Raw genomic sequence first — 17,562 nt, 5'->3', positions numbered from 1 at the left:
TATATATATATATATATATATATATATATATATATATACATACATACATACAAACACAGACACACACATATACACACACGCACAGTAAAAGGGGGAGAGAAGGGGGGGGCGTTTGCATTTACGTAAAAAATAATCTAAATATGCTAATTTTGCCGCTTTATAGATCATTGGTTCGACCACATCTGGAGTACGCGGTCCAGTTCTGGTCACCAGTAAAGTCCCTGATACATAGTTGACTAGTTGCTATGGGCAGCAAATTAAATAAATGTTCTCTATAACTAGACAACCAGGACATATCATTGATTCCATATTATCCACAAAGGGTTAATAGCACTCTCTCAACCCTGCAGCAGTGCCTGTACCTGCTCTCATTAGTAGTCTATGTCCGCCCTCTCTGTGCAGCAAGTAGCTTCTTCCTTCTGAGAGCCAAGCCTCGTTCTGAGGCTACTCTAGAGATCACATGACCTTCCTCCAGGAGGCAAGTCTCACTCTGAGGCTACTCTAGAGATCACATGACCTTCCTCCAGTAGGCAAGCCTCACTCTGAAACTTTACCCACTGATATCTTACCTGAAAGCCGCTTTCCAATAGAGGGGGACTCCCTGAACATCAGGGAGACTTGAGATCCCTGGATATGTGGCAGGGTATATGAGGATATGTGAAAGGGCAACTTTCCCTGGCTAAGACTGGGTTCTGCAGTTTTCCCACAGGTACACCTCCTTTCTGTTAATTAGCCTGCACCTGTTATAGTTCCTTAGCTGAATAAAATCAGCAGATAGAATGCAAAACCACGGTAATCACCCTGTCTACTTCTATCAGTAATACTATCAAGTTCCTAGTCACTGAGTAATGTCCGAGGGGATGAACGAGCCCTAGGTGACCCCCCCCATGGAACTGCAGCGACTAGTATGTGTTCCCTTCCCCCATCTTTTCCTGCTCTTTTCTGCTTTCTCCCTGACAGGTGATTGGTCCACTACAGTATCCAGACAGACTTACCTTTTTAGGCGGGAAGATTCTCTTTCTTCACTGGCCTCTGATTGGCTAAAGACTCCTATTTAACCACTTAAAGATCAGGGTGTTAAACTCCCCTTCCTGGCCAGGCCATTTTTCAGTATTCAGCTCTGCAGTACTTTGACTGACGTTTATTGCGTCATGCAACGTACTGAAATGAATTTTATACCATTTTTTGAGGACAGATAGAGCTTTCTTTTGTTTGCGTGTGTATGTGGGGGAGCGGGGGACTTTTAAAAAAAACTGTGTTATTTTACTTTTTTTTTTATTTGTGACTATTTTTAGCTTCTTTATTTTTGTATGATTTTACTTTTTTTTAAACTTTTTTTTTACACTTAACTTTATTGTTATCACATAGGGGACTAAGAAATCCCCTATGTGATAGCCAATTTACATGACAGTTCCTCTTTATGGAGACATCAGGGGTCTCTAAGACCCCTAATGTCCCCTAGGGACCCCCAGAGAAGCTGATGAAGCACAGATCTGCTTTATCAGCTTCTAACCGGTGTTCTGTACCGGAAAGTGACACTGAATGCAGGAAGTGATGTAATATACATAATTTCCTGCTTTCAGGGACAGAGAAGAGATCAAAGGGAGATCGTGTACTGATCTCAACTGAGTGCGTCGCCGTGCCGGTCGCAGCCGCACCGGGCACAGCGGATCTCGGCACCGGCGGAGAGGGCGGCAGAGGTACGGGGGGGCGCACACCCACAGCTCCTGCAAGCGATTGGGCGTCTCTAGAGATGCCCGATTGCTTGAATGTAAACAGCCATCACTGACACGAGCGGGGCAGGGCGTCTTAAGATGCCCTTCTGCTCCTACAAGACTCCCGTCCGGCCGTTCAGGAATGGCCATGGATGGGAGGTGGTTAAACCGGCTCCATTGTGACCCTCTCCTCTTTTGTCACCCGTCATACAGATGAGCTTCCCCCCCCTCCCACCCCCCTTTTTTCGCTCGTCACGACATTTGTTTATGTGGTTCCTCATCTCTTTGAGGGAACATTTTTAAAATGATTTCCTATTTTATTCTTATTGGTGTGCTTGGGCTTTTCTAGCCAAGCAGTAGTTATTTATTTTGGTTGAGGTTATCTTTAATAAAGTTATGCTACATATACTTATTTTAATCCTAATTATTTAATGCATTGAGTAAACCAATAAAAAATGCAGCGGTCATTTCTTGCCATAACAAGAGTGTTAGTGTTTTATTTCATATTTCAAAGTTTGCTTTGTGTTTATTTGTATTTAGAATGTCGCCTGCAGTTCCATGACTAGGAAAAAAACATGCATGTCATAGCTGTGTGTGATGTAAAAAATGTGGGAAAGGCTTAAAATTTCTATCAGGTTTTCAATCCTGTGTCAGGAAGGTTGGAGTCATGGCCTTGCTCAAATACCTTAATTTGTTACTGTTAACAAGTCAATATAGTTGTATTGTAAGTGAAACAAAATAGCATTATGACTTTATCATGCAGTTTATTGAATTATAGGTACACAGGTACAAGAAACAGTACATACAAGTACAGTATAATTAGGTACATAGTGCAAGATGAAGGACATACTAATCATCTGAGTGATTATAAGTAATTATGTCATTTTAGATTGCCAAAGCTAAAGAACAGAAAACAGTACCAAATACAGATCTTTCCCTCACTTATTAACAAAGCTTCATGCAAAGCAGCTTTCAGTAATAAAGTAGCTTTTGGAGCAACAGATTGGCACAGCTACTAAAGGTATTTATATTGCTTTAATATGCCCTCTTGGTGTGAGTGGTCGACAGAAGTGCTGTTATGCCTCCTGTGGCATTAGCTACTTTGCTGTTGATGTGGCACGTTCCTGTTCCACAACCAGAAGCGCCAGTATTGCTTGACTTAAGGATGCTGCTATACCCAGCTGTAAAGATATACAGATAGTTAATAATAAAGACCTTGGTGGAGGTGACAGAAATAATTAAATTGGTAGGAAAGTCCACAGCAAATCACATTGCATTCCTACCTCCAGCTGCACTGCTCCTCGGGACACTGCAGGATCCTGCAACACAACTCAAACTAGGAATGGCAACCTTCCCGGCACTGCTATAGACAGCTGCAAAGGAAAAACAGACCACTTTTAAAGAAAAACATTTACAACAAACCTAAAATGGCATTTTAACTGGAAAAGGCATGTATACCTATAAATAAAAGAAATTAAAAAATAAACCGATTCCTGTTTCCATTTTCAATTAAGATCAGAAAACTAGTTTACACAGCTACCCCATACCCTTTTTAGCAGTATACAATTTGTGTAGCTGGGCCTAGGCTGCTGCAGACAAATATTTGACTATCTGTATACTGTTGTACATTGTAACTTGTGTTCCCATTCAGAGTTTGATTCTGTATGATGCATGTACCTCTGATCTTTTGTGTTTGCATTTATTGTTGCTGATAAATTCCTTTAATGAAAACTTACTGAAACAGATAAACTGAAGAGAACAGATCAAGGGAAATTTAACTAATCCCTGGATTATCATGTATGCTCTGCTTATGGGATCATGCCACTGGTGATCCCTGGTTTACTCCTTGTAGTAATGGAATCTCATTAATCTTGAGACAGCAAGCCCTGCAGCTACAATTTCCTTAAAGATCAGCGCCACCCAAAACTAAAAGAACTCACATGGGGTTGTTCCAGTGGAATTTTGCATCTCTTAGTGAATCCAATGGTGAACAAGTCAACAGGTACAAGCAGTCAACATTTGAGTCAATGTACCACCAACCCCACAAAAAAAAAAAAAAAAATTTTCACTTTAACATTAATTAAAGCCAAGAAAGCAAGACCCCTTGTAATGATCATGGTAAGTCCTTGGAGCCTAGCACTTAGGTGCAGAGATTGCTCCCACAGAATCTCCAAGAGATCTATATAAAGCTGGTGATAGGTAAGCTGCTGGCATCTTGGCAAAACTGAAATGACAATTTGGTGTGGACTCCCCCTTTCAAATGATCCAGGGTCTGTACATCTGCTAAGAAATTCTCATTCATACATTGTGAAATTCTACTTCCATGTTTTAATTTACAATAAAGTATTTCTAAAGATAAAATTCTGTTTTTTAGTTCTGGATAGAAGAGGGGATGGTTAAATTCCTATCAGGTGTTTTTCCCCTCTGTGTCTCATTAAATACTTTAAATTATTTAGCTCATTCCTCCCCAGCCTCATTGTCCCTGGCCTATTTCATTCACTGGATACCATTTTTCTCAATCATTAAGGCATAGCATCATATGTGGGTATTATGTAGGGCAGTCTGTATGCATAACTCCTCCTAAAGGAGCATGCATAACTCCTCCCGATGCTGCATGCATCAGGGTTGAGGTTTCTTGAGTTGAATACTTAGGCAGGGCATTGTGATGTTTTCAGTACAGCACCCTGCTGGCTCCTTCCACCGACCATGATCTGTGTGCAGTGCTGTACTTAAAACATCACAACGCCGTGCCTTAGTATTCAACTCAACATTCATCACTGGGTCTAAATTATTTATGTAATGAAAATGGAAAGTTTTTTTATTTTATTTCATTGGCAAGTTGATGTAGGGGGGAAGGAGGGACAATAGAAGGCAAAATATAAACAGATTAATCTTCAGGTTCAAGGATTATAAAGTATATTTCTGTTTATAGCTAAACTTACACATTGTAACGTTGTTGTCAACTTCTCCATGAATCCTGCAATAAATAAACAGTGTTAGTGCCATAAATTGTATTAAACCCGCTAGCATAACAAATTCATATGAGTAACGTTTTTTTTGTAAAAAAATAAGGAACATTATGGAAGGGATGTTGGAGACTGAGATGGGTGTAAGAAGGCAGTGGGTGGGAGGGGGGATCCCGTAGATGGGGAAAACAGTAGTATAGAGGGATTCTGGAGGTAGGAAGTGAGGCACAGAACACAGGGGACCATAGAGAAGAGTTCAATACCTGGGCACTGCATGTGGAGGTGAGGCTCATTACATGGGTGAAGCCATGAAGAGTGAGAAATGGTGAAGTCACACTAATGGTTGGGATGGTAAAGGGGGAAAAAAAGCTGTGATCCCCTTCCTGGTGAACTGGTACACATCCACCTAAACTAGAAGTTAAAAAGGCACTCCCCGCCTCTTTTAACCATTTTGACAATCAGAATACATAGAAAAATAACATGCATGGCTTCCTAATATCATGTGTAGTGAATCTCATGGAGTCTGTCCCTTTTTCATAATGAAAGATCTGCTTTAAAGACCTAAGAAATTAAAGACTCAAATTGTAAATACACTATTAACGTTTGCTTAAATGGTGCAAGACAAGTTTGCTGTTAGATGTATGTTGCTTCTTTTCAAGGCCAGTATTACAGCACCTACCTGCATTCTTCTCCCTCCAGAAGTTTCCTGTAGGTGGCAATCTCAAGATCCAAGGCCATTTTCACATTAAGGAGTTCCTGGTAGTTGCGTAGCTGAACTGCAAGATCTTCTTTGGCTTTCTGTAGAGCAGCTTCCAGTTCAGATAATTTCGCTTTGGCATCTTTCAGAGCAACCTCCCCTCGCCCTTCAGCATCAGAAATTGCTGTCTCTAGTGCACAAATCTGTAGAAAATAATGATACTTTAAACAGTGGGCATAGTTCTAAATCTATTAGAAAAATAAATGTGTCATTTTTTAAAAATCTTAAAAACTTACGTTAAGCTTACTACAAGCTTCTTGCAAAGACAAATTCACAGTTTAATGCTAGTCTACATTTGAAATTTGTAATCAATACACAACCAAATGAAACTGCCTTTTTATATCTGCTTGAAGTTCAGTTGAGAAATTTTGCAGGATGTGAAAACTAAATGATTATTAGCTGGTGGAATATCATGTGTTCATCCAGAAAAGGAACAGGAAACAAGATACAGGGTGTACAGAAAGAAAGGCCTTACCTGTTTCTTTACACAGTCGATTTCTCCATGCAGTCTCCTAATCATGCCGTTCAGTTCCTGAATCTCATTCCTATGATCGTGCAGATTATCCCCATGTTGTCCCAATGTGTCTTTGAGCTGCTGGAACTGTCAAGAACGTGCAAACAGTTTGATATTTAAGACAAAGTGTACTATTTATCATAAACTAAGCAATAATTAAAATGTTATATTATAGACTATATCATGTCATAAAACAGAAAAATATGCTCTACTACATGAATGTAAATTACATTACGTAATGTAGAACTATGGTCTTTTTTATTTTGGACAGAGTGGGAAAAGTTTACAGCATCTGTTAGGATTTAAATAGAACATGGACAGCAACAAAGAGCACCTGTTTAGTCATTGGGATAGAAAGTGAGTGAAAATTGCCCAAATGGGCACACTGATAGTAACATCTGATCATGGTTAACTCTCTTCCACACATTCCAAATGGTAAAAAAAAAATCAGTTCTTGGTTACTTTATACTTGAATGTTTTGAAGGATGAAGGTGTGTGTCAACAATAGGTATCAAATTGTACTACAAAATTAATAAAGCAATACAAGGGGCTGAAAATATGAAATTGTTTATTTATCTAGTAAAATAATTTGATCTATCGAGATACCAGTCGATGATCAACCCTACAAAAAAAATTATTATTGTACTCTGAGGGAACATATTCGTATTAACCCCTTCATGACTGAGCTGGTTTTATTACCGGCATTACAAAGCCTGATATAACTCGTCACGTACAGTGTACGTGGCCAGTCATATAGGCACAAAGTGACAGGACGTACGCTGTACGTCTCCCGTCACGAAGGGGTTAAACATAAAGACAGCTTTTTAAAAAGCCATCACTGTCCTCTGTAGCTGCTTGTACTGTGAAGTAATTCATCCTCAAAGATCACAACAAAGACTCTGAAGTCTGGTTTCAGTTTTTTTTTCTTTTTTTTAGCAGCTTACAAGTAACTGCTGTGTGTTTACATCAGAGGGCTGGCAGGCTGCTTGGAGTCTGCTCTCCATAGAAAGTAAGGGGAAAGGAGCTGTGATTTCAGTGTCCCAGTTGTAAACTTTGAACAATCTTACAGGTGCATGAAGGCGAATGAAACAGGTACATTTCAGGTGAATGAAGGCTTGTTTTAAATTGATTTTACTGCGTGTAGAATATGTAAATCCTGAAATGTGCAAAGTCTGGGAACAAGTTTAAGTATACCTATGCAATGTCACAAAGTAACCAATTAGAAACAATATCAATGTATTTATTGCTGATCACTTACTTGTCTAGCATAGTTGGATTCAGCTTCTGCTCTGCTCCTGGCTGCAATCTCCTCATACTGAGCTTTAGCCTCAGCAACAACTCCATCCAAATCAAGGTCGCGGTTGTTGTCCATAGTCAAGATAACATTGGTGTTAGAAATTCGTGCTTGCATTTCAGCCACTTCCTGTAAGGAGCAAGTGTAAGAATGTGTTACAACTGCTGAGCTCAATGCTCTGGATAACAAAGCACCTGCCCCCCAACAGTCCATCACTACTTAAAATATCTATTAGTATAGGACACATGGTAGAGAAACCCGACCAACTAACCGCAATGGGCACAGATGGCAGAGATACTTAAGCTACTAATTGCAAGTGGCACACTTAAGAGTGATGCTTGAACTGCTAACTGCTATTGGCTTACATAGCAGTGGCATTTGCACTCACAATGTGTGAGAGGGCTCTTAAAGTGTATGTAAATTCAAAAACAACAAATTTTACATATTGCAGCTTACCAGTTCTTAGATGGGGTGGCTGCATAAGTTTCCTTTTTTCTGGCTGTTTTCCTTTATTTTTACCTGTTGATTCTGCCAAGGACACACTTTTGTCCTAGGGTGACAACGCTCCCTCACCATGCTGTATCTATGGAGGAGCAGCCTTGTCATCCTAGACTGCTCTCCTGACTAGAGCTACAGACACCAGGAAGTAACAAGAACACTAGAATTCTGACAGGATCAACAGATATTTTGCTGTGCTTGCAGAAAATGTTTGTAGTCTTAAAAAAAGAAAACAAATGCCGCCACCACATCTAAGGAATGATAAACTGCAATATATTACATTTTTGTTCTAGGGTTTATATACACTTTAAGACTGCTTTAACACTTTGCAATTTCTTACTTAATAAAGTTCTCTGTCTATATTATCTATATGTCTTCTTTCAACTTGTTAGCTCTCTAAGAGGACAGGCTCTGGCAATCTGCAATACTCTTAAGCATAATAGTTTGCTGCAACTCTTGAACCATGCAGATATTTCTGGTAATATTGCAGCTCTCTCATGTGAAATAACTGGCTCTTATAATGTGGCAGAGTAATGTATATGACCGATTGTAGGCCTCAGAATGTAAACTGAACATTAAAGATTAACAATCTGCAGCGGAGAAATGCCGCAAAGTTACCAACCTGGGGGAAGGGACCCATTCCTACCTAGTAAAAAGAACCAGAATATTTGAAGACAAAGATAGGAATTTGCATATTGATAGAGCAGCCTCACTACAAACTTTCTATCAAGCTATAAACACACAATGAACAAAATCCAACAATAACATATGTCACAAATGAACCAGACGTCTGTCCACCTTTTATAAACATTTATTTAAATTGTCCTCCAAGGACAGTTTGTATTTTATATTTGGTAAGTTGTTTTCTTAATCTACGTGCTAAAATGATAACATTTATTATTGCATAATTTTCCATTTGCACAAAAGTTGTGTTTTTGATGGGCCTACATTCAAATGGCTAAGGAGTTAATCAAACATCTCATACACCCTGCAATTAACTCCTGTCGTAAAATCTGAGACACACACTTAGCAATATGTGCAAGCAATGAAAAAAGGTTTTCTATCTCTTATTTCAGCCTATCCAGCCCAGCCAATGATAAATCAGCACTTTAATGACTAAAATAATTGGCTTCATACCGCATCAAACAATGTCTTCAGGAAATTGAGCTCATCCACTAATGCATCTTGCTTGCCATCCAGATCAGTCTTTTGCATGTATAGGGAATCAACATCCTAAAAAAAGTATAAAAGCATTTAAAAGTCATGTTAAAAGAATGTTCCTATGCTTAATATCTAAATGTTGTTCATTTATATATCATGTAAACCACTGAAATGGGCAGAACAATATGCAGATATCAATGTATGATTCCATAAAACACTATACTAACTGACTCGAAATCTGAAAACCTATTGCCATGGTCTCTTAAAACAATATTGTACAGAACGAACATGGAACCTGGGACAGTACCTGGAGTTCGACGTTCTCACTTCACTCTGACTTTTCAACTTACATGCTTGATCTAAGTTATTTGTTTAGAAAGGCATTCATGACCCAGGAATTAGCATTCAGATAAAGAGGTCAACAATGGCAGCCTCCATTGATCTCTCAGTAGAGGTTTACTTTAGAGCAACTCTGTGTTTGCTCATGTAGGGCAAAGCTCATTTAGGTTTAGAAAGAGTGAAACACTTTTAAAAAATGTTATTATTGGCGTCTCTGCCTTCTTGTCCTAGTGACAACCTCACATTACCATTTCTTGTATAGATATCACAGGTACAGAAATTTGTTAAACTCTCTCCAATAGATTCATAGACAGAAATAAATATTTGCCAGCAATGTTAACTCTTCTCTACTCTATCGAGAACTATATAAAAAAAACTTGGGCTGCATTGTGCTTTGAATATCATTGATAAAACCAACAAAACAATAATTTAGATTCAGTTTGTGAATTACATTTTTTGGGAAATAGCTTTAAATTCACTACCTATTCTTTATATTCAACCAAATCCATCTCTGATGCAAATACAGTTTTTAATATATTTGTATGAAACAACTCTAGATATAAAGGGCACATGTTAATGCAGCCCTTATTTATCAATATATCAATGTGTGTTTGTTTTTTAAACGGAAGCAGTATAAGTATGAGGAGATTACTAGAGACTTTGTATTAGTCTCTTGCAATCCCCTGAACAGCAGAGCTCAGATTGGGGGAGGGAGAAGAAGCACAAGTAGCCAATCAGGTGTGCTGCAGTGCTTAAGTGCTAAAAATGGACATACTGTGAGGAGGAGAGGGCAGAGCAACAGAGAGACCGGCTCGTCTGCTGCATCTTCTTTTACTGTTCATTCACAGGCTAGGGAGGGAAAAGATCTGAAGAGTAACTTAACTGCAGCACAGAAAAAACAAGTCTCTACTAGAAGGACACAAATACAAATCCTATGAGAGGTGACATATCTCATAAAAAAGAATATCATCTATGTATTTAGCAAAAAATAAAATACATTACACCAGCTGCACATCAGGAAGGGGATTGCAACCTGTTCTGGTGCTGTATTCTTAAATATGACACTTTATAATGTAAAACACAATCATAGTGAACGCAATATTGGGAAGACTTATTTTTACATCACCGTAGGTAGTAAAATATCTCCCATTTATGTCATCATTAAGTATTGCATCATATTTTAGCAGAATTTAGACCTAATGCATGTTCTACCATGTATCAGAGCAACACACGGTAATGCACAGTCGGTGGTGCGTTGCATTACAGAAATGTTATAAAATTCTGAAATAAGCTAGAGCTGTGGAAAGGTGGTTAGTTAACCAATCTGAAAATATCAAATAAAGAAAATGTTTCCCTTTACGACAACTTCATAAAATAAACATAGATGTATTATTGATGTCAGGCACATTTCTATTCAGACAAATTATTCTTAGAATTTTAATGATTGACATAGTGTTATGCTTCTTAACAATTTCTCATACTTTACATTTAGAATGAATCCAGGATTGCTGCAAACATAACAGGATTTAATAAAATATAATATACAGCTGGAAAGATTACAGGTGGGAAAGTTTCACAGTAAATATCTGATCCTAATAATAATAAAATATACAAGGACAACACACCAAATAACATTAAAGTTCAGTCTAAAGTATACCTTTTTCAAAGATACAAATTCATTTTCAGCATTGGCACGCTTGTTAATCTCTTCTTCATATCTGTAAACAAAGGTAAACATAAAATCTGTGTAACCACCAAATTGAACTAATTCACACATACAAGATTATAGATATCTCAGAACATATTTAATATAATCCTGATAATTATGCCAATAGTTTATTTGTTGCAGCCGAATCAATGCTGGAAAGCTGACATGATGATAAAAATATTATTTATTCATTCATATCGATTTGAAACATTAGTTTAGTTTCACTTACTTAGCCTTAAAATCTTCTACAACATCCTGCATGTTCTTCAAATCTCCTTCAAGACGACATTTTTCATTCTTGGTGGTATCCAATTGTCTTTGAAGGCAGCTAATGTATACTTCAAATAATGGTTTGATGTTATCTTTCATGTTGGCAAGTTTTTTACTTTGTTCTTGCATAAACTTCCATTTTGTTTCCAGGATTTTATTTTGCTGTTCAAGGAATCTGACCTAAAACAGTTGTGAAGGGCTGAACAGTCAGTAAGGTTACACACAGTTTATAAACATTTTTAGATAATAATTTCCCTCACTAAACAGAAAAGAACATTTGAAACTTGACTTACCTTGTCTATGAAGCTTGCAAATTTGTTGTTGAGAGTTTTGATCTGCTCTCTTTCTTGTATTCTGACTTTCTGGAAGTTTGGATCAATATCAGCTTTTACTGGCTGAAGGAGGATTTGGTTAACGGTAACATTTTGGATACCTCCACGTGGACAGAGAGGAAACCTTTCACCACTGAAGCTTAATCCTTTGCCCACTGTGCTTATTCCCCCATTGGTGCCAGTGGCTATGGAAATTCTTTTGCTTCCTCCTGAGCAGTAGAGACTGCTTGTGCCATAGTTACTTCTTCCAGCACCAAGGCGCACAGAGTAACTTCCAGGCCCTCCTGATCGTATCAGAGAAGAAGAAGAATAGTTGGCTTTTCCATACCCTCCACCAGTTGAACAACTACTGAAGCCCTTAGCTCCACAAGAACCTCCAGTGCTAGCCTTTCCAGGTTTTGTGGCACCTGAACATTGGCTGTGGCTCATTGTGGTTCTTCCAGATGTGACAGCGTGCATGATCAGTAGCGAATGGAAGAGAAGGCTAAACTTAAGTCCTGTGAAGGACCAGAATAGGCCTTTTATATTTTTGATAAGGGCTTGGTTCATGAGAAAATCATTATGCCTTAGCCACAATCATGGGCTTGGTTTTGGGCTTGGCAGATCTGGGACTGGGCAATCTTTTTTGTTAACTAAATGCAGTATGTGTGTAAATTAAAGTGTCTTAATGACATTGTGGACATATAAATTGCTTTGTTTATATGATCCACTTTAATGTAATTTAGGTTCATTAACTTTTTATAGTAACTGTTATCTTTGAAATAGGCCACTAAGCAAGTATAGCCCTTGTCTCTGAATAAAAGTTGCAACACAATTTCAGACAGTTTATCTGTAAGATGTTATAAACTAGGTGTTTACCACGAATAGTTAGAATAAGAATATGTTTTTGTGGCAATTTTGTAATAAATATTCACCTTGCACAAAAAAATAAAAAACTGGTTGACTTACTCATAAGTTTTTATTAAACTCAGAAATCATTAGCACTATGTTTACAGATGTTAAAGCATGTATAATGATTTTTTTATTTATAGATAGATATAGATATAGATTTTAGTGTTTAATGATTTTCTGGCATGCCGTCATTCCTATTCTAATGAATTTTAATCTTTAATCATGACTGTAGACAATCATCCTATTCTTGACTATAGTCTATACTAGACTATTTAGTATGTTGACTAGAGTCTGTGCAACACTATACACAATATACTACTATCTTACTTAGTTATTTTTTACTATATTGCATTACTAGTAAGAATATTTTTATGGCAATTTTGTAATAAATATTCACCTCACACAACAAAATATAAAAAACTGGTTGACATACTCATAAGTTTTTAATGAAGGGTTGCCTCACAAATCATTAGCACTATGTTTACAGATGTTAAAGCATGTATAAAGATTTGTATTTATAGATTGTAGTGTTTAATGATTTTCTGGCATGCAGTCATTCCTATTCTAATGAATTTTAAACTTTAATCATGACTGTAGACAATCCTCCTATTCTAGACTATAGTCTATACTAGACTATTTTAATTTAGTATGTTGACTAGAGTTTGTGCAACACTAGACACAATTTACATATATACTGTATATATATATACATGTATGTATATACATTAAATTACATTTTCATACAATGCATGCAATTATGATGACTCTGGGCAACTATCTTACTGTGTATCATGATATGAAGATGAGATTGAAGCACAAATATTGATGGACAATAGATGAGAAAAGCTAGGAATTAACGTACATCTGTTTGAATTTGGTTATATCATTCAACCAGGACTGTTGCAAACATTTTCAGAGCTCCATTTCAGTATTTATTCTGAGTTTTTGCATTGCATATCAGAAAAGATAATTCTTGTATTACCATGCGTCTTCTTGCATTGTGATGCATTGTATTAACCGCTTGAAGACCAGGTGTTTAGACCCCCTACCTGGCCAGGCCATTTTTCAGTATTCAGCGATGCATTACTTTGACTGACATTTATTCCGTCATGCAACGCTGTACTGAAATTAATTTTATACCATTTTTGGGGACAGATAGAGCTTTCTTTTGGTAGTATTTAATCACCACTGGGGGTTTTATTTTTTACTATATTCAGGAGAAATTACTGAAAATTTTGAAAAAAAAAAAAGTTTTTTTTACATAATGTTATAAAACAACTAATATTACCCACTTTTTTGGTAAAATATAAAAGACGGGGTCACGTCAGGTAAATAGATACCAAACATGTCAAGCTTAAAAATTGCGCGCACTCGCGAAATCGCAAAAAACTAGCATACCCAAAATTGGCCATAGGCGACGCTTTAAAAGCTTTTACCGCTCATCAGTTTAGTGTTATCAGTGATTGATGGCCCTAAAATTATTGCTCTCACTGCGACAGTCGTGGTGATATGTAACATGTGCAGCGTAATGGGCGCAATCGTCGTTTTCGCAGGTATGCGCACCTGACGCATGTTTACATGCTTGTATGTAGGGGTTGGGACTTTTACAAAAAAAAAAAAAAATGTTAATTCTTTTTTATATGTAACTTTAAAAAAATTTGGGGGGGACTTTACATTTTTTTTCTATTTTTTTTTTCACTTAACTTTATTGCTATCACAGAGGGGGCTAAGAAACCCCCTCTATGTGATAGCAAAATAGGTTACAGGTCCTCTTTATGGAGACATCAGGGGTCTCCAAGACCCCTAATGTCACCTAGGACCCCCCTGAAGAAGCTGATGAAGCAGAGATCTGCTTCATCAGCTTCTCTCCAGCATCTGAAGCTGGAGAGTGACACGAGAATGCGGAAGTGATGTAATATACACCACTTCCGCATTCTGACAGCGGAGAGGGGACCGGAGGGAGCCCGTTTACCGAGCTCCCTCTGATCCCCTGTGCACCGGGCACAGCGCAGCCTGGGATCAGCATGACAGCGGGAGGGGGGGAGCCGCGGAGGGGGCGGCGCACATATCGGGATCCCATACAAGCGATCCGCCAGCTCTATAGCCGGCGGATCGCTTGTATGTTAACAGGCATCGCTGCGGGTTTTTAAATAATGTGTCTTTCACCGTCCGCGTGCGCCACGCACGAGTGGGCGGGACTAACAGGACTAATGTGTATACACGCCCTGTTACATCCAAGAAGCTAGTTAGTTAGAAGCTAGGTAGTTAAGCAGCTTGTTCAAAATGAGTAGGCTACAATGCACCTCAATGCACAAAATGTAGTGCATGCTGCTTTTATTGTAGCAACTGCAACACATACGATGTACTGCAGTGCGTTGCAACACAAATTCATTCTGGAAGACAAAAGCAACAAGGCACCACCTCCTTGTGTGAAATCTTTTTTTATTTGAATAATAAAAACGGTTATAAATACTCACAATTATAAAATTTAAGTCATGCAAGTGAATAAGATACCACAAAATCAGTATCTAACGAATGTTCCACTCCGACTGCGTATAAAAAGCTGCTTCCGTTCACATCACCATACCATCTTGCCACCGGCTGCTTTTAGGCTGGATTTACGCGTTTCAGGGGCATACCCCCTTCGTCAGAATCACAGCTTGCCTTGTCAAAGAGAGGGGTTAAAGGGGCGTGGCTACCTGGCTATGTGAGAGGACGTGATCGCTCGGAGCTCCGTCTCTCACCCGCTGCTTTAACCCTTACAAACGCGCTGCTACACTTTGAAATGGGGAAAGATAACCATCCACGATCCTCTGGCAGATCCTCCCAGCCCAGAGGGAAAAAGAAAAAGTCGGCTGCCTCCATTAAAACCTACTTTGTGCTGCCGTCTGCTTCACAAGCTGCATCAAAGATGGCACCGACCCCTCAGCCATCCACGTGTGCGGGAGTGGTTCCCGTCTCGTCTCCCTCCATCGGCTCTGAGGATCGGATGCCTCCTTCCTCCCCAGCATCTTCACCTGCATCGATGTCTGAGACGTCTGCAAGACTCCTGTCAGAGGCACCGGCGGTTTCCTCTCCAGGGGGCGGTGAGTGTATGGGGCACTCCAGTATGTGGGTCTGCTGGGTCCTGCCAGAGTGACACGGAGAAGAGCCCCGAGGCCTATCTGGCACCCGAACAGACCCTTCAAATGTCTCCCCAGCCTGTTAGTGAGCCCAGAGGCCTCTCCCCTCCCTTCCCTCAGACCATGCCTAAGCCTCAGGAGCCCTGGTCTCCCCCTCTTGAATCCATGCCTCATTCTCAGCGCACCCCAGGCTCAGGGAGAGCTGGCTCCGCTAAAGCCCCACAGGCAGTACAGCTGCCTCCTACCACACTGTCGACCTGTCCCTCATTGAGGGGGGAGCTGGGATCGGACGGGTTCCATTAACCTGAGGAGCTTTAACCTGAGGAGCTTGAACACCCGACGGCAACGGATGGCCGCCATCTTTCAGCACGACATGGACCGCGTCTGGGCCCTGCTGAATCCAGAGGCCCACTTCTGCACCACCCTGCCTCAGCCTCTTAATCCGAGATGGAGGAGGATGACTTTGTCTCCTGGAGGGAATGCCTTAAACACATCCCTACTAAGAAGGACTTTCGGCTTTTAATACAGGAGGTCAGAGACACGTGTTGTTCGGAGATAGAGGTCCTGCACACCAACTTCCAGCAGTTGACCCAGAGGGTAGAGGGCCTTGATGAGGAAATGCACTTATGCAAAACTGAGGTACACCAGTTGCACTCCCAATATGTGTCTCAGGCCTCTACGATCAGAGAACTCCAGCGTCATGTGGAGGACTTAGACAACCGAGGCCGCCGCAACAACCTACGTATACAAGGCTTGCCAAAGGCAACAGGCCCCGAAGATCTAACAGAAGTCTTACAGACCATCTTCACCAATATTCTGAGCTGGCCTTCTTCTCGTAAGGTGGAAATGGATCGAGCGCACAGAGCCCTGCGTCCCAGGGGTTCCTCTTCGCTCCCTCAGGACGTGATTTGCAGAATCCACTATCTTGCAGTCAAAGAAGATGTTCTCCGCAAAGCCCGTATTATGAAATCCATTGAATTTGACGGTGCTCCTATTCAAGTCTTTCCAGATCTGTCCTGGGTCACACTACAACAGAGGAGGCTTTGTCAACCTTTTTTGACCCTCCTGCGTGACAACAACATCACTTATAGATGGGGATTCCTCTTCAGTCTTGTAGCCAGTAGAGATGGTAAATCTGCCACGCTACGTTACCCGGAAGATCTTCCATCCTTTTGTGCGGACCTCCATATCGCTTGCCCTGCTCTTGCTGGTGGAGAATCTTTACCTAAGATGGGCCCAGAGCATTCCCTGTGGCAGAAGGTAACTACGAGAAAAAGGAAGCCTCAGGGAGACCTTTCCTCTGAGACCCCATCCCCCCGACCTTGTGAAACACATGCTCTTCCCGCTTGTGGAAGAAATCGCTGAGGATCATTGAGTGACTGGCATATCTGAACTCTGAGGCCGCATTGACTGCTTTGCTTACTGAGCTATAGATATTTAGCCCTTACGATGTTGAACTCCCTGTTGATACTACCCATTTTTGCACTTTATATGTTTTTTGTTATAAGCGCACACTGCCTTAAATTTGCGGTGCCTGATCCTGCGGTTGCCCACCTTTATAGAAATTTGTCTTCTCACATTCTGATATTCACCCCTCCCCATTATAGATTGCCCATGGGTATTTGTCTATGACACCTCTCTCCGTCTTGTTGACAAGGTTAACTTCCCATGACTTTGGAGAGTGTATATACCCACATTACCAGTTCCCAGATAATTGGTTATAGAATATACTGTTTTTGCTGCTGTTTGAATCCTTTAATTTTAAGGTTTTCAAATAATGTTTTTTTTTACTCTGTGTTTCAGTGACTTGCTGACTTCCATGCTGTACCTCAAACAGAAATATTATAGGGCTGTGGAAAATTAACGATTAATCCCTCGATTAATCGTTAATTTTTTTGATCGATCAAAATTATTTTTATCGATCAAAGTTCTTTGGCTCCGTACTCACCTCTCCGCCGGCTTCCGGGTCTTCCGTCGGAGATCCGGTGACGTCAC

General features: G+C 39.9%; 2 protein-coding genes across 2 annotated transcripts in view; both read right to left on the bottom strand.

The window, feature by feature from the left end:
* LOC108797351 (keratin, type II cytoskeletal 4-like) overlaps positions 1–17,562 on the bottom strand; it is a 203,181-nt gene that overhangs the window by 150,887 nt on the left and 34,732 nt on the right. The gene's annotated exons all lie outside the window — the stretch shown is intronic.
* The window catches only part of LOC108797339 (keratin, type II cytoskeletal cochleal-like), a 30,066-nt gene continuing 15,254 nt past the window's right edge, over positions 2,751–17,562 (bottom strand). Inside the window, exons 2-11 of the mRNA XM_018568921.1 lie at positions 11,516–11,629; positions 11,182–11,402; positions 10,902–10,962; positions 8,882–8,977; positions 7,211–7,375; positions 5,914–6,039; positions 5,361–5,581; positions 4,658–4,692; positions 2,999–3,088; positions 2,751–2,896 (exon numbers count right to left, since the gene is read on the bottom strand). Of these exons, the coding sequence (XP_018424423.1) occupies positions 2,751–2,896; positions 2,999–3,088; positions 4,658–4,692; positions 5,361–5,581; positions 5,914–6,039; positions 7,211–7,375; positions 8,882–8,977; positions 10,902–10,962; positions 11,182–11,402; positions 11,516–11,629 (1,275 nt within the window). The remainder of the gene's footprint in view (positions 2,897–2,998; positions 3,089–4,657; positions 4,693–5,360; positions 5,582–5,913; positions 6,040–7,210; positions 7,376–8,881; positions 8,978–10,901; positions 10,963–11,181; positions 11,403–11,515; positions 11,630–17,562) is intronic.

The sequence above is a fragment of the Nanorana parkeri genome, unplaced genomic scaffold (assembly GCF_000935625.1).
Source record: "Nanorana parkeri isolate BGI_ZX_2015 unplaced genomic scaffold, ASM93562v1 scaffold1262, whole genome shotgun sequence".
Lineage (NCBI taxonomy): Eukaryota > Metazoa > Chordata > Amphibia > Anura > Dicroglossidae > Nanorana > Nanorana parkeri.
Note: the sequence above shows the minus strand (reverse complement) of the source record. Positions and strands in the feature narration are given on the sequence as shown.